At 43.6% G+C, this 22,114-nt stretch overlaps 1 protein-coding gene across 7 annotated transcripts in view; it reads right to left on the reverse strand.

Moving 5' to 3' along the window:
* The window catches only part of ARHGAP22 (Rho GTPase activating protein 22), a 176,708-nt gene that overhangs the window by 153,572 nt on the left and 1,022 nt on the right, over positions 1-22,114 (reverse strand). For 6 of the 7 annotated variants that reach the window (XM_043926933.1, XM_043926935.1, XM_043926932.1 and 3 more), the window contains exon 2: positions 12,276-12,441. In XM_043926933.1, coding sequence (XP_043782868.1) covers positions 12,276-12,327 — 52 coding nt within the window. In that variant the 5' untranslated portion in view covers positions 12,328-12,441. Of the gene's footprint in view, positions 1-12,275; positions 12,444-22,114 lie in introns of those variants that run through there. The other variant, XM_043926938.1, reaches the window with a different exon arrangement.

Genomic DNA, 22,114 nt, shown 5'->3' on the forward strand with positions numbered 1-22,114 from the left:
AGTGAAGGGTAGCTCCAGCCTGTGCCCATGGCATCTTGCTCCTCTTTCTAAATTTCAAATGTGAATTTCAGTCTCCACTGATATCCAAGGGATTTAGGAAGATCCCAACCTGATAATTTTGGGCATACACTAAGGGCCAATAGGTGGAGCTGAGGATTTTAGGCCCTATCAACTGTACATCTGGCTGAAGAACCATGGGGAGGGGTGCGCTGCTTAATAAGCCACAGGTGTATGCTCTGCTGAACAAGTCTGATCTTGCAGCTGGCTCAGCCTGGAAGAACAGCCACCTTTGTCTTTTGAGAAAGGCACTGTCCAGACTCAAAGTTCTTCTCCTGCACTGTGAGTTCTGAAGAATCAGCCCCCCAAGGCTTGCACACGGAACTCTGGAGCTCAGAGAAAGGTGGACAACGGCCAGAGATGGCACCATGGGAGCTAACATGGGGCCTAGGCTCTTCTTTGCAGTGGGCATATGAATCAGGTTTCAAGGGTCCAAAGGTGTCTGTCCAGGCACCTCTGCTGAGGATGGGCCTGCCTTCTCAGCCCTGTATACATACAGCCTTAGAAGAGGCCCTGACATGTCAAGGAGCACACTGCCTGGGGGCAACATTTCCCTTACTCTGGTTGTTACCATCATTATTATTCTAGCATTATCTTTCTTGACCACCCATCTAGTACCTGGCCCCATCACCACTGTTCACACACAACACCAACCAAAGGTGGTTTGCTAATCCTGTCTTAAGAGGAAAGTGAGGCTCAGAGGCCGTGTGTTATATGTACCACATCCCCAGCTACCAGGGGTTAAGCTGGTGTCTCAGCCCCAGCACGCCAGGGTGTATAATATCAGAAGGCCCTCATCTTGAAATTATCTCATTTTGAAATTATTTCACCAATCTTGGATATTCTGTCTGCTTTTTTATTCTTTTTTTCCTTTGCATTCAGTTTGAATTTTCTATTGACAAATTTTCAAGTTCACTAATTATTTCCTTAGCTGTGTCCACCCTACTGGTGAGCCCATCAAAAGCATTCTTCACTTCTGTTGCAGTGATTTTTATTTCTAGAATTTCTTTTTTATTCTGTCTTAGAATTTCCATCTCTCTGCTTATATTAGCCATCTGTTCTTGCACGTTGACTACCTTTTCTATTAGCACCCTTAACATTCTAATCATAGTTAATTTAAATTATCTAACTGATAATCCCCAAATTGCTGCCATATCTTGGCTATTATGTTCTGAACTCCCCTATGACTCTAGATTTGGGGTAGTGGTTTGGTCTGTGACTTCAATTCTCTGATGGGTAGAAGAAGTCACTGATTTTAAGTTTACTCGCTTTCTTCCTTACTGTAAGGGTGGGAGTGATTATGTTTAAGCTTTTTACATATCAAAGGTAAAACCAGAAACCTGGGTCTTTACATTTTAGTAGCTGTTGCATAATGACTTCTTTTTCAAACAACTTCTTCTGCATCTCCCACCTCCCCATCCCTAGACAATCCTGATTCACCTCCCAGAGGCCTGTGATCCACATGATCTTCAGAGGGTGCTTTAGACCCTCCCATTAGATTAATGGCCAATCATCATCTCCCCTTTATAGTAAGGAATCCAAGTGGAGAGATTATATCATTGGAATAAGATCATGGAGCAAGTAATTGGTGCAACCAAGATTTATACCTAGGTCTGACTTTCTGGCTTTCTTTAAGGACTATACTTATCTTTTCAGAACTGAAAAAATGATGCCATGTCAGGGTGGGAAGGTTGACTTTGCGCATTCACTGGAAAGTTAACAAGGACTGGATCATGACATAGGGCTAAGAAGAGGAGGGGGTAAGAAGATGTCTGGGTAGAGGACAGAAAATGGTTTCTCTTGTTGGACGACAGAGAAGGGGAACAGAATGCTATTTTAAGTATAGTTATTTACAATGTTGTATTCATTTTAATGTACTATTTACCATAGCCAGGCATGGAAGCAACCTAAATGTCCACCAACAGATGACATTTGAATGGATGACACATGAATGGATAAAAAAGATGTGGTACACACACACATATACACACACACACAGGAATATTACTCAGTCATAAAAAAGAATGAAAACAGTTTATCAGCTGAACACTAGGCTGAGCTGGTCTTTAGGATGCACTGATTCTTAGACGGCATTTAGGGCAGGTATCAGAGAAAGTCAATGCTATGAGCATCTTTGTCTCCATATTAATCCTCACCTTCTACTCAGGCTACCAGGATGCCACTATGGTAACTGACTGGCAGTCTTACATGCCAGCCATTAAACATGCTGAAAGAAGTCCATTTGTACCACTAACCCAGTCATACTTTGGAAAGCCGGATGGATACACATTCCAGATGTGGGTAGAGGACTTGATGGCTATGGCCAAGGGGTGTAGCTTATGTCCCTGAAGGCAGAGGTACACCTACAAATGAGGTGAGGGTAGAGGGGTCAGCTCAGATCTGGGCTGAGTCCTGCCTTTGCTGCTCAGTAGTGGGGTGCCCTTGGGACTCATGGGATTTCCTGAATCTCAGCTTTCTCATCTGGCCAACAGGGAGAGCTGCTCCACCCCCAGAGAGCTGGGGCAGTGGTAAACAAGACCAAGGGGAGTGCAAAAGAGCTCTGAGCCCCCATGCGGTTTTGCCATTTCGCAACCACTCTCGGGGTCGAGTCATTTCTCCCAAATGTGCAGGAACAGAAATCAGCATAAGAAACTGCTTCCCTAAGGAAGCCCCTGACTCAGTCTCTATTTGGTTCAGTTGCTGGGGGTGAGTAAGTGTGGGCTTCCGCTTGGCTCCCAGAGGCAGGGTGTCTGGCAGAGTTTCTCTCTAGACACTGGCTGAGGGCTCTGCCCAGCCTCTCCCCAGCCTCTCTGTTCCTGGGGCACAGATGCCTCACTATTCCTCAGCTCAGAGTCCAGGAAAGCAAGAGGGCTCTCCTCTGCTCTCATGGGCTGAATTGTGCTCCCCCACCCCACATTCATATGCTGAAGTCCTGACCCCCAGTACCTCAGAATGTGACTGTATTTGGACATGAGGTCTTTAAAGGGGTGATTAAGTTATAAATGAGTCATTAGCAGGGGTCCTATTCCAACTATCACTAGAGTTCTCAGAAGAAGAGATCAGGACACAAACTTGCAGAGAGAAAAGACGTGAAAACACAGGGAGGAGATGGCCATCTAACAAGCCAAGGAGAGAGGCCTCAGAAGAAACCAAACCTGCTGATGCCTTGATCTTAGACTTTAATCCTCCAGAATTATGAGAAAATCAATTGCTGTTGTTTTAGCCACCCAGCCCGCCACCCTTTGTTATGGAGCTTGAGCCCAGTAATCAAAACTGCCCTTCCTTCTCACCGGGAGTGAGAGGCATTACACACTCTTCTTAGGTTCCTGCAAAAGTTGGTCTGTTGCTGACAGCACGACCTTGATAATGTCCTTCAGACAGGCCCTCCCTTACTCCATGTCTCACCCCTATCCCCTCATTCCTGCTTCCTGACATCATCTTCCAAATAAACCACCTGCACCCAAGCCCTTGGGCTCGGCTTTTGGGGAAGACAGATTTGGACACAGCATCGGGTTGACTGGAGTTTTAGCTTAATTCTGAGAGTTCCTCCGGCATGAAGGGCCAGAGTGGGTGGGGGGACAGTCAGAGAAGCTGCCCTCTATGTACACAGTGCCACCATCCCTACCAGATCAGTCTCCAGGAAGCTGATCGCCTCAGAAGCCAACCAGACCTTTGGTTGAATGCTGTCAAGTTGCCTGTGGATAGAGACAGGCCCCAGTGCAGTGTGCATGGTATTGGGTGCAGGGGGCAGGTACCATGGGTCATCGCTTGTATGAAGCTGGGGAGTAGGTGTCTGTCTTCATTCAGAGGTATTGTCCAGAGCAGCCCACAGGGCACACATGATGGATGGATGCAGGCATGCATGATGAAAGGGGACAGTGAGGGGACAGAGAATGCTAGAAGGGTCAGTTAGGAATGGCACCAAGCAGCGCTCCCCATACCTGTCCCTTCTTCTGTCCCCCTCCCGACAATGGCACCTCCTCCCTCCAAGATGCCCAAGCAGAAGGTTAGGCCTTGACTTTTCTCCTTCCTCAGGAAGCTTCCACAGGAGCCAGATACCCAGCTCTGCGCAGTTCATATTCTTAGGCTGTTTTGTCACCTCCATCACTCTATCGGCCCAGCATCTCATCAGCCCTTCCCAGAACTGTTGAAATGTCTCCCTGTCTTAGCCTCTTCTCCCCTGCTCATCAGCTTCCCTTCCCAGAGTCATCCTGCTAGAATCTTAGCATGGCTTCACATCTTTCATTGGCTTCCCACATTCAAAACCAAAGAATAAGAACCCATGACGGCTTTCTGGCAAGACTGGCAAGTCCCTGGCAAGACTAAGAGACATGTTCCAGGGTCCCCTTTCTTGTATGTTTCCCATAGGCTGGGCCTCAGGGAGATTCCTGGGGGATCTGAGAGACTGAAAACGAAGCATCAGCCATTCTGTAGCCCATGGGCGTTGTTGCTGATAAGCTGACTCACCTCACTGGGAGGAAGCAGCAACTGGACCTGCCATCGTCCCACCTTCCTACAGAACCTCTTAGTTTCTCTGACTCCCGGGCCACGTATGTGTTTAGCTCTGTGATAAAGGGCTGGAATTCTGCAGAAGTATTTTTACAACACCAAAACCAGCTGCATAGACATCCACAATGCCATCCCTGTCTAGTACTTTTCTTGTCCATCATTTTTCTCCATCATCTCTTGAGCCCACTGTCCCTTTCATATTGTTACTGACTTGGATCCTCAAGCAGGCCACCTGACCTCCATTCATCTTCTCTCCCTGCTATTCATTCATTCAACAGTTATTAAGCATATACTGTGTGTCAGACATCATTCTAGGCACTGTGAAAACAGCTCCAATGTTAACCTTACTTTCCCTCCTTACTCTAAGTGTGCTTGAATAGTAACCAAAGGGGTAATGGCAATAAAGCCTGTAGAGTAGAGCCTGTATCTTGATGGGAGAGGGGAGGCAGATCAGAGGTGAAAAAAAGCAGGAGGCAGGGCTTCCAACTACGTCTGAATGATGAGGTCAGCAAAACCTCTTCTCCAAATGCAACTGTAAGTCTGGACAAAACTGACAAAAGAACCATTTCCATACTCTGAAACTGATCAAAGGAATGCAGCAGTATGAAAATCACTTAATGCTTGGAAGACTGCTCTACTTTAGCTAAGAACAGTGAGAGTCTGTGGAGTTCTTGCCAAGGGGTGCTTTTATCCCACTTTCCCCAGCTCAGTCCTCAACAGAGTTTCTGCCAGGGTGGGATACATCATGGAGACCAGCAACTCTGCTGAGGAAGTCAAAAGCAGCTCATTCAATTTTGAGCAGTGGGTGATGCCCAGAGTTATTGTCGGTGGAATAGACGATCTTGGCAACAAAGTGTACAGGGAGAACTAAGACTGTGTTTGAGTTTGCAATCATTGATGCGGCCATTAGGCTGCATGTGTGTACAGCTGAGATCAGAGGGGGCTGAGGGCACCCATATACTCCTGCCAACCCTAAGACTGTGGGCATGTGCAGAGGTCATGTGAAGAGTTCAGCAGACAGTGAAAGCCAGGGCAAACCTGAAAAACTTGAAAACAATCTGAACTTTGATAGCATTTCCCTACCTCCTGCATATCTATTAGCAGAGGATGGAAGCTCTACTGGCTTAGTGTTTGAATACAGTATCTGTCTAATCATTGGTTGACTACTGAATTACACAGAAACAGGTAACCCCTCTAGGAAGCCAAGTTTAAAAATAAAAGGAAGAATAAAAAACAAACAAAACCAGAGATATTAGTGACTACATATTGTGGGGGGAGACAGATTTAACAGACTTATCCCAGGCAAGTTACCAAACAATTCAACAACAACAATGTTTAGGTGAATAAATTATACTTCTGAGTTCCTACAATACGTTACCAAATGCCCAGTTTTTAATTAAAAAGTTATGAGATGTACAAAGGAAAAGGGATGTGTGACCCATACTTAGGAAAAAAGCCAAGAGAAACTCTCCGAATATTCCCAGATTTTTGTATTTAGAATATGAATACTTCAAAAAAAATCTATGTAAATACATCTAAAGAACTAAAGGGAACATGTTTAAAGAACTAAAAGGATGCACAATAACAATGAATTAACATATTGAGAATCTCAATGAGATAGGAAAAAAAAGAAAATGAAAATTCTTGAGTTGAAAGTCCAATAACCGAAATGAAAAATTCACTAAACGGGTTCAACAGATTTGAGATGGCAGAAGGAAGAATACAAGAACATTAGGATAGAGCTACAGAGATTACCCTATCTGAAGAATACAGAGAAACACAGAACAGGAAAAAGAACAGACATTTAGAAATCTGTCAAGTACCAGCAAACATGCCAATGTCTGTGTAATGCAAGTTCTAGAGGGAGACAAAAGAGAGAAGTAGAAAAATCATTTAAAAAGAATAGTGACTGAAAACTTGCCAAATTTGATGAAAAAGTATCAGTTTTCACATGTAACCAACTTTAAAAATCCCAAGCAGTTTTAAATACAAACAGATATATAGTTCAATACTTTAGAATTCAACTGCTGAAATGATAAAGAAAAACCTTGAAAGCAGCAAGAGAAAAATGACTCATGACAGGGGAGGGGGACATCAAAATGATTAACTGACTTCTCATCAGAAACAATGAGGCTAGAAGTAGAAGGTCATATTCTAAGGGCTGAAAAATAAAAACCGCTAACCAAGAAGTTTATGTCCCAATAGCTATCCTACAAAAATGAAGGCAAAACTAAGACATTCCCAGATAAACAATGACTAACAGAATTCCATGCTGGCAGACCTGCCTTATAAGAAACACTAAAGGAAGTTCTTCAGCCTGAAAGGAAGTAACACCAGGTGGTAACCAGAATCCAACGGAAGAGATGAAGCACACAGGAAATCACAAATATGTGGATTAATATGAAAGACTCTATAAGTATATTTTTCTCATTTCTTTTCTTAGCATCTTTTAAAGACTTAAGTGTGTATAAGGCAATAATTATAATAGTGTCTTTGGGGCTTATAATACATAGATGTAATACGTACATGACAAAGATAGAACAAAGGAGGAGAGAGGAAATGGAACTACCTTGGAGCAAAGTTTTTATATTTTACTGGAATTAAATATTAATCTGAAATAGATTAAGATAAAATGCATATTGCAATCCTTAGAGCAAACACTAAGAAAATGGCACAAAAATATAGCAAAAAAAATCGATAAAAGTTAAAGTAGTATACTAGAAAATATAGAATACCAAGAAGATTATAAATGAGGAGCAGAGGAACAAAAATAGAGGAGATATATTGAAAACAAATCACAAAATGGAAAATGTAAACTCAAGTATATCAGTAATTATATTAAATGTGAGTGGTCTAAACACCCCCATTCAAAGGGCAAAGGTTGTCCTCATGAAATAGCAAGATCCAATTATATGCTCTCTATAAGAGATACACTGTAGATTCAGTGATATAAACTGGTTGAAAGGAAAAGGATGGGAAAAGATATGCTATGCAACAGGAACCATGAGACAGCTGGAGCCAGCAATATTAATATAAGATAAAATAGACTTTAAGAAATGAAACATTACAACAAAGAGGAGCATTTTATAATGATAAAAGTTGAATACATCAGGAAGCCATTACAATTAATAACATACACAGACTTAACAAAATAGCCTCAAAATACAAGAAGCAAAAAAATGAGAGCAGACAATCGAATAATAAGAGTTGGAGAATTCCCTACACCAATAGGGAATGTCATAATGTCATTTATTGTCATCTCAGTAAATGACAGAACAGTTGGATGGAATATCAGCAATGATATAGAAGGCTTGGACAACACTATTAACCAATTCGACTGAATCGCTATATATAGGACACTCCTCACAATGACAGTGGAATATACATTATTTTCATATACATTTGGAACATCCTTCAGGATATGCCCTAAAATGATAAATCAACTGGTGAACAGATAAAAAAAAGCACATCCATACAATGAAGTATTTTCAGCTAAAAAGGAATAACTACTGATACATACAAGAACGTGAATGGACCTCAGAACCCTGATGCTAAATGAAAGAAGCCTAATGCAAAAGACCACAAAGTATTCCATTTTCATAAAATGTACAGGAAAGGCAAGTTTATAGAGACATAATGTAGATCAATGGTTTCCCAGGCTGGGGGGCGGGAGTGGGATTAACTGCAAATAGTCAGGAGGGAATTTTTCTGTGCCATAGAAATGTCTAAAAACTGGATTATGGTGACAGTTGTATAGCTCTATAAATTTACCAAAAACTATTTAATTGTTAGTTTAGAATGAATGAATTATAAACTAGAATGAATGAATGAACTATTCAGAATGAACTATTCTAGAACTTAGAATGAATGAATTATATGCTATGTAACCTACATGTCCACAAACTGTTAAAACACAGAAATATGTGAGATAATAACAGATGCTATGAAGAGGAGTAAAGCGAAGAAGTAGGATAGGAACGTCAGGGCAGGATTCAATTTGTGTAGCCATTGGTGTGTGGTTTGCCAAATACTTCCAGTCCTCCCTTCCACACATGCAGCTGGACTATGCTTCCTGGACCCCCTGTGGTTAGCCAGAGCAAGGAGCTGTGAGTGGAGGGAGCCATGTGTGACTTCCAGACTGAGGATTTCATTGCTGATATAAGACCCTTCTAGAGCTCAATGTCTCCCTTTGCCATCTGGTCTGTCTACCGGCACCACTTGAGATAAAGGTTGTTCCATTAGCCTGGGCCTTTGAATTACTGTGATGGGAAGAGGACATGTGACCCAGTTATGGTGTAACCTATCCCACTGTGACACAGGCATGCAGTCAGTGAAAGCCTCAAGAGAAGGTGACATTTGGGTAAAAATCTGAGAAGTGAGTTTGCGAGTCATGTACATATCTGAGGGGGAAGGGTGCTCCAGAGAGATGTGAGAGCACAACAAAGAGCTGGTATGTCCGAGGATTCGCAAGGAGGCTGGTGTTGCTTGTGCCAGGCAAATGGGCTGTGTAGGAGAGGAGGTGATGAGTAACGTTGGGCCAGGTGGAAGCGTGACATGGAAATTCACTGGGGTGTGTTGAGTGAATGACAGATCTAATCTGATTTGGTTTAAATGCCTTATTCCATTTGTAATATTAAGAAGAGATGGACAGGCCATGGGTAAAATCAGGAAGACCAGTGAGGGGACCTTTATAAGAACCCAGGTGAGAGCTGAATTCATGCCCAGCTGCCATGTCATTCTTCCTGTAAACAATTCCGATCAGTCCTGTGTTTACAACTTTCAATAGCTCCCTACCTCCCATGAGAAAGAGCCCAAGTTCCTCAAACTGACATCAACCTACCTTTCCCCTTGCATCACCCACCACTCCCCTTCCTACCACTTCAGCTCCCCTCTCTCTGAGTGTCCCATCCTCCCAGGACATAGTCTTGCCTTCCCACCTGGGTTCTCGTGGTCTCCTCCAAACCCTGTATCACTGCAGGGCGGGGTAATGGTATGCTCCAGAGGAAGGACAAGTCAGCAAAGCCACAGAGTTGGAAAGGCCTGGGAAAGGGATGTGACAGAGGATGCCCATTCCAAGCTGCCCCCTGGCCTTGGTTCTGAAGGTCAGATTGTGGGTGGAGGAAGTGGGGGAACTGTAGGAATGGCTAGATTCAGGCCTGCCTTCTCCTTCTCTGTGGACTCTCTGGCCTGGTATGAGCAGAGGCCATCATCTTGCTTCCCACTATGATTCAGATGCCCATTGGCTATTCATGGAGGGTCAGCTAAAAGAAGTCACCAGTCCTGGAGAGAGAACCAGGCAGCTCAGTGACCAGGTATTTGGGAAGTTGGAAGCGAAGAGACTGTAGCTGGTCTGACCAAGCAAGACCGTGGCATGGGGAAACGTCACAAGAGGTAGATTTAAGGCTGGTGCCCATGCCTGGGTGAGAGTTTTAGCACAGGGCCCCCAAGTGAAAGGCCAAGACTTGTGTAGAAGCTGGCCTCTGGCTTCCTGCTACACGGCAGGTTCACAAGTTGGTAAAATTATGGGCAAAACAATTAAGTGAAGTATAGCAGCTCAATTTAACCCTGAAGAATCTTCTGTTTGCCCCAATTTTCTGAAAATTTCAGTTAAAAGCAAGCTCAAGTTCCCCATCAATTTCCTCTAGAATGTATCCAGGTGAGAGAGAGAAAAAAGGAGGGTCAGAGTAAGACAGGCAGACAGACAGAGAGAAACAGGGAGAGGGAGAAGAGACAGGGCTGACAGAAAGACCAGAGGTGGGGTGGAGAACACATCCCCTGTGTTGGATGACTCTTCTGTCCTTTCCAAAGCCTTCCCAAGAATAGCATTGCTGCTCCTTTTATACGAAGCTACCAAGCTGTGGTCAGATAATACTTTAAAAATTAATTCAATCTAAAGGAATAAAGTTCCGATGCATGCTATAATGTGGATAAACCTCAAAAGCATTACACCACGTCAAAGCAGCCAGACATGAAAGAACACACACTGTATGATTCTGTTTATAAGAAATATCCAGAATAGGTAATCCCACAAAGAAAGAAAGCAGACTAGTGGTTGCCAGGGCTGGGGAAGGTGGGGAGCAGCTGTTTCATGCAGATGGGTTTTTTGGGGGAGTGATGAAAATGTTTTGGAACTAGAGAGAGGTGATAGTTGTGGGACATCTTGAAATTGCCACTGAATTAATTATTCACTTTAAAATGGTTAATTTTATATGAAGTTCATCACAAGAAAAAATTAAATTCTTTAAATTTAGGTATCTTGGGCAAGAGCTCATTTGCTGTTTTCTCAAAGAATGAGCATCCTCTGAAGGCAGGGGACATCTGCCACACCATGGAAATCTGATAGCTGGAACCTTTCAAAAAAGTAAGTTTGTGGTTAAGTTTCTGTTTGCCTCAGTCTTCAAAAATTTCAGTTAAAAGCAAGCTCAAGTCCCCCAGTAATCTCCTCTAGAATGTACCAGGGTGAGAGAGATGATCCCATAAATCCATCTGAGAGAAAAATATCTGGAGATTTTACAGCATCCCCTACGCCCCCAACCCAATGCATTAGGCCTGAACAGAGGTCAAGCCTAATCTCAGCTGCTCCCCACCCCCTACTGTAAAAAGGAAGGTCCAGAGGAGTTCAACATGTGACAAGGACCGCAGCATGTGTCCAGCCCAGGGTGGGATCCCCGGGACCTGGCTTTGTGAACACAGGACTTGATTCCACATCCGTGTGGACCCCTGTGCAGACCGTAGCAAAGGCTGCCTGCCGTGTGATCTGGGGCCTCTCTGGGCTCTGTCTGGTGGCCTGGCTACACACAGTTCATTTGGCAACTGCTGATGCCCACAACCCACCGCACACCAATGAAGCCTGATCTCCAGTACTCAAAAATGCCCGGGGAGGGACATCCCTGGTGGGCCAGTGGTCAAGGTTCTGCACTTCCACTGCAGGGGACATGAGTTCAATCCCTGGTTGGGGAACTCAGATTTCCCATGTTGCAGAGTGCAAACAACCCCCTCCCCCCCAACTTCACCACCCGCCTCAAAAATGCCTGGGGATTTTTAAAAACTCCGGCATGATTCTAACATACAGCCAGGCTGAGTACCACTGACTGTGTTTCTCTGTCTAGCATCTGGGATTTCAGTCATCACCTGAAGGCGCTGAGGTCCAGAGAACAAGAGATGTCACTGCACAGCCACTCAGTCAGCCAGGTATGACTCTCCCCCCTAGTCATCGCGTGTATGACCACCCAGTGGTTGTCCCACTTTGTCTAAGTTATCTCCTGGGCAGCCTCTTGAAGACTACTGAACAGTCCTTGCTGTTTCTGAATTAACTGCTGGGCTTGACTGTTTCCAAGCAAGATACAGGGCAGACTCAGGATGCACAGCCTTCCCTGTGATGACTTTTTGCACCTGCGGTCTGTGTGCACAGAGATTCTTACAGAATCTGACTGTCATCAGAGCCCTGAGCCACTGCAGCCAGGGCCCCTGACAGCCATGGTCATGTTGAAGGCTCTATTTTTCAGGCAGACATGAACCAGCTCCTGAGTTCAGGGGTCAGAGCTAGGCCATCAGTCAGTGCCCGAGCCCTGACCACAGACACCCCTACATGCTGTCAGCTTATAAGACCAAGACAGCTCCTCTGGGTGCATCAAGTGACCCCATCCCCCAAGCAAGAAGCTAAGAACAAAGGTAATCATACTCTACATAGAATAAAATCAACTTCTTACCGAAATATCTGGCTGCAAATGTTCTTCTTTTGCTGGAAGCTGTCGGCAGCATAACGAAGCTGGCAGTCTATGTGCAAGTTTTCTTGTATATCCTTTTTATAAAGAACCAACCACATCCTCAAGCAGACAGGCTAATTCCTGTTTTCCAGTAATAGGAGATCAGCATCTATAGAAAAGAAATATATTTAGAATGCCCTTTATCTGGTGCTTTCTTGGATTTCAAACAAGAAGCTTCTCTATGAGGAATTAGTCCTTTAAATGCAAGCGTACTAGGGATTGTGGAATGGCCTTGGGCAAGTCACAGACCACTGGGTATCAGTTCCTCAAATCTGCAAAATGGGAACAGTGATGAACCACACCTCATAGTGAACGGAGGGTCAATAAGATGGTATAAAATGGCAAAGCCCTTCACACATGTCAGATACTATGTCTGATCTTTTCAATCAGCTGGCCTCGATTTAAAAGGAGATGTGTTTTCCAGAGAGCCTCAAAAACAGCTACAAACAGTAACCTGCAAATGTGAAGTGTGATTTCCCAAGCCCTCACCGGGTATGCACAGCAGTCCTGTTAGTGGGGAGATGAAGGACACGGACCCCACACCCAGATGGGGAAACAGAGCCCAAGCAGCACCCACGGCAGACCCTCACCCTGGTACACTGCTGCTAACAGCCTGGCATCTCATTCTATTTCTGGAAATTTAGCCTCATTATCGCATATTTTATAGCTGTGGAAAATGAAAAAGAAAAATCCTGATTAGAAAACAGCCAAGTGACGTTTATGTAGCCCTCAATGTCACTGACATCGTGGTCTTGGCAACCGACGGAAAGGCAGCTCCAGGGCAGGGGGCATGTCATCCTATTTAAAAATGTAGGGAGTTTACACAGACTGAGAATAACTCCTGGCAGGAGGGACAGCCAACAGAACATTCTCTCAACCGCTTTTCTTGTCTTCTTTGCTCCCCTGCCTCGGCTGTGCTGAATTTGCTTCATGTTTGTGATTATAGAACCGATCACTGTTTCTTTTTAAAGATTTTTAAAATATGAGCCATTTAAAAATTTATTTTATTGAACTTGTTACAATATTGGTTTTGTGTTTTGGCCTTGAGGCATGTAGGATCTTAGCTCACTGTTCAGGGATTGGACCCACAACCCCTGCATTTGAAGGCAAAGTCTTACCCACTGGACTTCTGGGGAAGTCCCCCAGTCACTGCTACAGATAGAACCACACAGCCAGCACTCGCTGTGGGTATATCCCTTCCACTCCGGGGCTGCGGGCTGCACTGGGGCCAGGTCACCCTGCTCCGTGCCTTGGTGACCAGGCACAGCTCCTGCTCCTGGTGCCCTCAGGGGACCGTGGGGATAGTTCTGTAGAGGGGCCAAGCGTGTTCTGGGGACTGACCCGGGGAAGCTGGGCACAGAAGCTGGTGGGTAAGAGTGAAACTGCTCGAAGAGAACAACAAAGCCCCAACCAGAGATGGCAGCATGTCCGTGGGACCAAGTGAACAGTGGTTTGGCTTGCAAAGGGAAGTCAGGGTAAATAGCAGAGTGAGAAGAGAGATGGAGCCCAAAGTAGAGAGGCAGTGACAGAGCAAAGCCAAGGAACGAGAGGCGCGTCAGGCCTGAGGACCTTGGAACTGGGACAGACCTCAGAGAACCTTGGGGACAGAGTGACATCTCTTCACACGCTCTAAGCGCACAAGGCTGGCAAGGTGATGGAGGGCGTGGGGGGTGAGAGGAAGACTCCCATTGCATGACCTGGTGTAGTAGTGGCTTTAGAATTAAAAACTCTGGGTTTGTGTCCAGGCCCATTTTTTTTAAGTAGTATAAATATGGATGTGTGGTTGAAACAGGGCTACCAGACTTAGCAAATAACAATATGGAATGCCCTGTTATATAGTATAAATGTGCTACAAATATTTCAAGGGACATAACATCTACTATAAAGGTACTGTTGCTATTCATTGTTAGTAACTGATCTAAATTCTGATTTAACTCTGTGACCTATATTTTATCTGGCAACCATATGCCTTCTGAGTATCCATTTTTAGCTTGGTCAAAAGAGGGTGATTAGGTAAGATTCTTTCAGTCGCTGGAAACAAAAAAGACAATTAAAATTGGCTTAGAAGATAAGAGGAGTATTTTGGCTTCTTTATTGAGAAAGCTCTCATGACACGGACTTCAGGTATGGCTAGATCCAGCAGTTTGACAATGTCAACCACGTCAGACTCTCCCCCTGCCCCTGTTCTCTTGTTTGCTTCCTGGGGTGTCTGCTTCATCATCATCAAGGCTGCCTTAATAAAAAATGCTAAAGTGGAGATCAAAGTGGAATAGAAGGACCTGAAGCACGCCTCCTCCCACAAAAACATCAAAAATACATCTACATGTAGAACAGTTTTCACAGAATACTCACTGGACAGTGGCAGAAGACCTCATAAAACCAAAGCTGCAAAAAGATTACCATATAACTAGGTAGAACAGAAGGAAAAAAAGGAATTGGGATGGGACCTGTGTACCTAGAAGGGAGCTGTAGAAGAGGAAAGGTTCCCTCATGCTGGGAATGCCCTTCATCAGCTGGGAGATCAGCCAGGATAGACGGGGGACTTGAGAGGCTCAGAGGTGAGGGCAGCAGCCAGCCTGTGGCGGGTAGGGCAGAGAGAGACCAGCACAATGGTCCTGGCTACCTCACTGCACTCCCCAGCCCGAGATGCACGCCTGCCAGTGTGTGCAGTGGCTGGATACAGAAACTCAGGCATCAGCGACAGACCAGGGGAGAGGACCTGATTTGGCTGCACAGACAGCGGGAAGGGCCTGGAGTGTGGTGCAGAGGTATATGCAGCATGGATCCTGGGTCCACGTAGGAGCCCCACTGTCAGCACATGTGAACGGAGGGGATACTCGGCCCTGCCATACCAGCCTTGTTCTCGGCATGCTCAGGGCGGGCACAGCTCTACCATCAGAGGCTCTGGGAGCACATAAGTGCAGGGAGATTGCTCACATATGGAGGCCGGGCTGAAATCTGAGCCAGTTCCCCATGGGTGCACAACTTGGAAAGTGGGGATGAAGTCTGAGTTGATTTCTTGTGGCTGCCTGAGAGATTTAGGCGGAATATGTGAGTGCAGCACCTGCGGGACATCCAAGCGGATTACTGGCACACCCCTGGCTGGGGCGGGTCTCCTATCAGCCGTGGTGGGGTTTCAAGGGTACACTTACTCAGAGAAAGGGCCGAGGACTGGGCCGATTCCCAGCATTACCATGGAGGGTCTGGGTGCACGACTGTGGTGGGTGCTGGTGGATCTGCACCAATGGCTTTCTCCGCACAGTGTCTGAGGGACATCTGGGTGGATGGTCTGTATTCTCAAGGCTGAAGCGGGGCAGTGCCAACAACAGTGCAGTCTGTAAGCACGCACGAGTGACGGGTGACATCACAGAGCGTGTGTCCCAGTGGACAGCTCCTGTGGAGGAATACTCACTCGCTCCACCCCCAGCGGGACTCTAGTCCCAGTTATCTCACATTGCAGCTTAGAACTGGATCTGGGGGCTTCTAATTCAACTGGGGAGCAGACTCTGCCCTAATGGGCAAAGAGGAGGCCCCACTCAACACTCACTGCAAACTCTGTTCACCAAAACACCAATCATATCCCCTACCAAGGGGTCAATGACCAGCACACCCTAAGGAAAAGACATGGCAAGCATCCATACCAAAAACAGCCCTTGAACCAAAAATATTAGACTCATGCAGGCAAATATTAAGATATTAATATTTATCAATATTAAAATATTTAACATATTAGACTCCCATATAAAAACAGCCCTTCAAGACCACAGTAGATAACTATTTTTCCTAAGTTCAGAGTTAGAGAAATATAAGAAAAATAAAGAAGGGGAGGAAGTACTTCAATAAAAGAACAAGAAAATCCCCTGAAAGAAACAATGAAATAGACCTTTCCAGTCTACCAGACCCTGAGTTCAAAAGAGGGTAATAAAAATACTGAAAGGATTAAGAAAAGCTATTGATGGAAATGTTGATCACTGTAACAAGAAACAAGGAACTATAAAGAGGAGTCAACCAGAATTAGAAAACACAACTGCTAAAATGAAAACCAAGCTAAAGACAACAATTAGAAAACTAAATAACACAGAAGAATGAATAAGTGGTCTGGAAGACAGAAGAATGGAAATCACCCATTCAGAATAGCAGATAGACAAATTTAAAAAAACAACACAATATATGAAACTTATGGGGTAATATAAAGTGTGCCAATCTATGCATAATAAGGGGTTTCAGAAGGAGAAAAAAGAGAAAGGGGACTGAAAACAGCAAAAGTTAAGACAAAGGGAGGATTCTAAAGGCAGCAAAAGAAAAACAAAGAGTAACAAGGAAGTTATCAGCTGATTTCTCTACTGCAGGACAGAGGGGTGTGGCAAGATGTATTCAAAGTCTTGGAAGCGAAAAACCTGCAACCTATATTGTCAGGATACTCTAACCAGCACGATTATCATTTAGAACAGAAGAAGAAATAAAGAATTTCTCAGGTAAGTAAAAACTAAAAGAATACAGCAATACTAAACCCATTGTATTAATAAAAGAAATATTGAAAGTTTTTCTCTAAATAGAAAATAAGCAAAAATCTACAGGAAAGAGAAAAATCAAATCAGGAAAAGCAAATATAAAAAAAGATTGTATAGAGATCACTTAAAAAGCAAGTACAGTACATAGATAAAAAAATTAAAAATTTTAATGAAAGTGATTATAACTACAATGAACAGCAAAAGGATAACATGAAGATGTAAAATAGGACATTAAAATCATAAAATGTGGGGAAGGAGAGTAAGAAAATTAATTTTTTTTAAAGAATGTGTTTCAGCTTATATGACTACCAGCATAAGCCAAATAGATATAGTAGTGTGTTAACATACTTGAAAACCAGAATAACCATAAATAAAAAACATAATAGATTCACAAAACTAAAAAGAACAGAACTCAAGCATAATGCAAAAGAAAACCATTAAACCACAAAAGGAAAAAGAAAAAGAAAGGAACAAAGAAGAAATACAAAATCAACTGGAAAGCAAGGTTTAAAATGGCAATAAACATATACCTATCAATAATTACCTTAAGTGTCAATGAACTAAATGCTCCAAACAAAAGACAGAGTAGCAGTTGTGGTTCAGTCGAAAAGTTGTTTTCTGATTCTTTTGGGACCCCATGGACTGTAGCCCACCAGGCTCCTCTGTCCATGTGATTTCCCAGGCAAGAATATTGGAGTGGGTTGCCATTTCATTCTCCAAGGGATCTTCCCAACCCAGGGATCGAAACCATGTCTCCTGCATTGGCAGGCAGATTTTTTACCACTGAACTACCTTGCATTTCTTTACATTAACAATAAAATAGAGAAAGAAAAAGTAAGAAAAAAAAATCCCTTTTAAAATTGCATAAAGAATACTTAGGAATAAACGTGACCAAGGAGGTGAAAGACTTACATGTTGAAAACTATAAAACATTGATAAAGGGAATTGCAGATGATTCAGAGAAATGGAAAAATAGCCCATGCTCTTGGATTGGAAGAATTAATATAGCTTAAATGGCCAGACTACCCAAAGCACTTTACAGATTTAAAGAGATCCCTATCAAATTACCCATGACATTGTTCACAGAACTAGAACAAATAATCCTAAAATTTATACTGAGCCACAAAAGACCCTGAATTACCAAAGCAATTCTGAGGAAAAATAATTGAGCTGGAGGCATAACCCTCCCAGACTTCAGAGAATATTACAAAGCTACAGTAATCAAAATAGCACAGTATTGGCACAAAAACAGACATATGGATCAATGGAACAGGACACAGAGTCCAGAAATAAACTCACACACCTACAGACAATTACTCTTTCACAAAGGAGGCAAGAATGTACAGTGGAGAAAAGACAGTCTCTTCAGTAAGAGGAGCTGGTAAGACGGGGCAGCTACATGTAAATGAATGAAATTAAAACAATCTCTAACACCATACACAAAAATAAACTCAAAATAGATTAAAGACCTACATGTAAAACCAACCACTATAAAACTACTAGAGGAAAACATAGAACACTCTTTGAAAGAAATTGCAGCAATATATTTTGATCTGTCTCCTACAGTAATGGAAATAAAAGTAAAAATAAACAAGTTGGACCTAATTAAACTTAAAAGCTTTTGTATAGCAAAGGAAACAGTAAATAAAATAAAAAGGCAACTACAGAATAGGAGAAAATATTTGCAAATGATGAGACCAACAAAGGATCAATTTCCAAAAACATACAAACAGCTCATATATCTCAGTATTAAAGAAAACAAAACCCAAAATCTTAAAGATGGGCAGAAGATCTAAATAGACATTTCTCCAAAGAAGACATACAGATGGCCAACAGGCACGTGAAAAGGTGCTCAACACCACTAACTAACTGTTAAAGAAATGCAAATCAGAACTACAATGAGATACCACCCCACACTGGTCAGAAAGCCCATCATCAAAAAGTCTATAACTAATAAATGCTGGAGAGAGTGTGGAGAAAAGGGAACCCTCCTACATTGTTTGTGGGAACGTAAATTGGTACAGCCACTATGAAAAACAGTGCAGAGACTCCTTAAAAAGCTAAAATTAGAGTTAGCATATGGTCCACCAATTTCATTCCTCAACAAATATCTGCAGAAAACTCTAATTGAAAAAGATACATACTCTCTAACGTTCATAGCAGCACTAACTACAATAGCCAAGACACGGAAGTAACCTAAACACCCAACTACAGATGAATGGATAAAGGAAACAGGACAGCGGGCCTCTGTCTCATCTGTGTCCAGTGCCCTGGGCAGATCCCTGCCTCTCACTGCCCACCTGCATCATGAGTATAGGGGGCACGACTGTACCATATATATGTGTGTATCTCTGTACATATATATATATGATGGAATATTACTTAGCCGTAAAAATGAACAACATAATATCATTTGCAACAACATGGATGGACCTAGAGATTATCATATTAGATGAAGTAAGGCAGAAAGAGAAATGTAATTTCATATGATATCACTTATATGTGGAATCTAAAATGAAGCAAATGAATTTATATACAAAATAAAAATACACATAGAAAACAAACTTATGGTTATTACCAAAAGGGAAAAGTTGGGGGGAAGGATAAATTAGAAATTTGGGAATAAGAGATACACACTACTAAATATAAAGTAGATAAACAACAAGGTCCTACTGCTTAGCACAGGGAACTATATTTGATATATTGTATTAACCTATAATGGAAAAGAATCTGAAAAAGAATATATATGTATATTCATTACATAAAACTAGATCACTTTGCTGTACACCAGAAATGAACACAATATTGTAAATCAAGTATACTTCAATTAAAAAGATGTCAAGGTAAATCAGCAGGAAAAGGATAGTCTTTTTCATAAATGACATTGGAAAAAAATAGACACAAGGAACAGAATGAATATCATACACAAAAACTAACACAAAATGAAGCATAGCCCTAACATCTACTTCTGCTTTATTGACTATGCCAAAGCCTTTGATTCTGTGGATCACAACAAACTGGAAAATTCTTAGAGAGATGGGAATACCAGACCACCTGACCTGCCTCCTGAGAAATCTGTATGCAGCTCAAGAAGCAACAGTTAGAACCGAAGATGGAACAACAGACTGGTTCCAATTTGGGAAAGGACTATGTCACGGTTGTTTATTGTCACCCTGTTTATTTAACTTATATGCAGAGTACATCATGCAAAATGCAAGGCTGGATGAAGCACAAGATGGAATCAAGATTGCCGGGAGAAATATCAATAATCTCAGATATGCAGATGATACCACTCTTAAGGCAAAAAGCAAAGAGGAACTGAAGAGCCTCTTGATGAAAGTGAAAGAGGAGAGTAAGAAAGCTGGCTTGAAACTCAACATTCAAAAACAAAGATCATGGCATCTGGTCCCATAACTTCATGGCAAATAGATGGGGAAACAATGGAAACAGTGGCAGACTTTACTTTTTGGGCTCCAAAATCACTGCAGATGGTGATTGCAGCCATGAAATTAAAAGACGCTTGCTCATTGAAAGAAAAGCTATGACAAATCTAGACAGCGTATTAAAAAGCAGAGACATCACTTTGCTGACAAAGGTCCATTTAGTCAAAGCTATGGCTTTTCCAGTAGCCATGTATGAATGTGAGAGTTGGACCATAAAGAAGGCTGAGTGCCAAAGAATTGATGCATTTGAACTGTGCTTCTGGAGAAGATTCTTGAGAGTCCCTTGGACTGCAGGAGATCAAACCAGTCAATCCTAAAGGAAATCAGTCCTGAATTGGAAGGACTTGATGCTAAAGGTGAAGCTCCAGTACTTTGGCTACCCAATGCGAAGGACTGACTCACTGGAAAAGACCCTGATACTGGGAAAGGCTGAAGGTGGGAGAAGAAGGGGATGACAGAGGATGAGATGGTTGGATGGTATCACCAACTCGATGGACATGAGTTTTAGCAAGCTCCGGGAGTTGGTGATGGACAGGGAAGCCTGGTGTGCTGCAGTCCATGGGGTTGCAAAGAGTCAGAGACGGCTGAGCAACTAACACTTTCACTTTACTTTTTCTTCCAAATATTATAATTTCAGCACATAACCAATAAAAGATTACTGATGAGAAAAAAATTGCTGGGCACCAACTTCAGGAGCTAATACTTCCTCCTTCATGTGTATCCGGAAGAAAAAACATGTCCCCTAGTGAGTCTCTCAGAAGTGCTGGGGAGCTCTCCCTATCTATTTCTTCAAACATCTCTTCCCTCATGACCTTGACTGGGCAAACAATCCATCCCTGAAATAATCCTGATGGTTGTGGAAAGTGGTGCGTCGATTGTCTAAAGCATCTGGTCTCATCTGCTGGGTGATGTTGGCTCATACAATGCATCTGGGCTGGTACAGAACAGAGGAAGATGCTAAAAGAGATGCCAGGGCACTGTGATCAAGAAGAGGGGAGAAGGGCTCTAAAAATACAATGTCCCCTGTAGGGTGCTCTAACTCTAAGGGTAAGGTAATGAGACTGACCCCCGTGTGAGTGTGTGTGTGTGTATGTGTGTGTGTGTGTGAGTGTGTGTGTGTGTGTGTGAGTGTGTGTGTGTGTAATAACCTCAGTTCTTCCTCTTGGATGTGTGGACGGCCCTTCTTACCTTCCCAACCCCTGCCCTTCTCCTGGCCAAGTCTGTGCCCCAATCTCAGCTCTGCTATCTCAGAACAGAGGCCTCCCTGGGAAACTATAGCAGGGCCTCTGTCCCACCCTGCCCCTCACTGTCCACTTGCACCATGGGGGGATGTATATGTGTATGAGTGTGGGGGGCATGATTTGCATCATGAGGGCTCTGGTTGAAGGCATGACCTTCACTGACCTCAGCCTGCAGCAGAATGACAAGGCCCAGGGGTATGGGCATCTGCTTTGAGGAAAACATGGGTGGAAGGGCTGGTATGGTGGGTTCTGCTCTCCAGCTGGGGGAGAGGGGCAAGAGAACTGCTCACTAACCACCCACCCCAGCCCTTGCCTGCCCCTCACCTACCTTTCTGGGCAGCTGTGTTCCAGGGCAGGCGACAGCCCAGTTAAGCTCAGCACAGAAGGGGCACAGCTCCCCTGGCTGTGGCACTGTGCCCTGAAGAACAGTCCTGGAGAGCAAGCTGGGGGATGTCTCAGCCAGGAGCAGCTCTGGTTGGCACCGGCCACAGAGCCAACGGGCTCACTGTAGGGGTGGGTCTGGGAGCACCAGGTCTTCCTGGATTCAGGCCACTGTGCCCTGTCCCTGGGCATCACCTCACCCACAG

This window comes from Cervus elaphus, chromosome 15 (genome assembly GCF_910594005.1).
Source record: "Cervus elaphus chromosome 15, mCerEla1.1, whole genome shotgun sequence".
Taxonomy (NCBI): domain Eukaryota; kingdom Metazoa; phylum Chordata; class Mammalia; order Artiodactyla; family Cervidae; genus Cervus; species Cervus elaphus.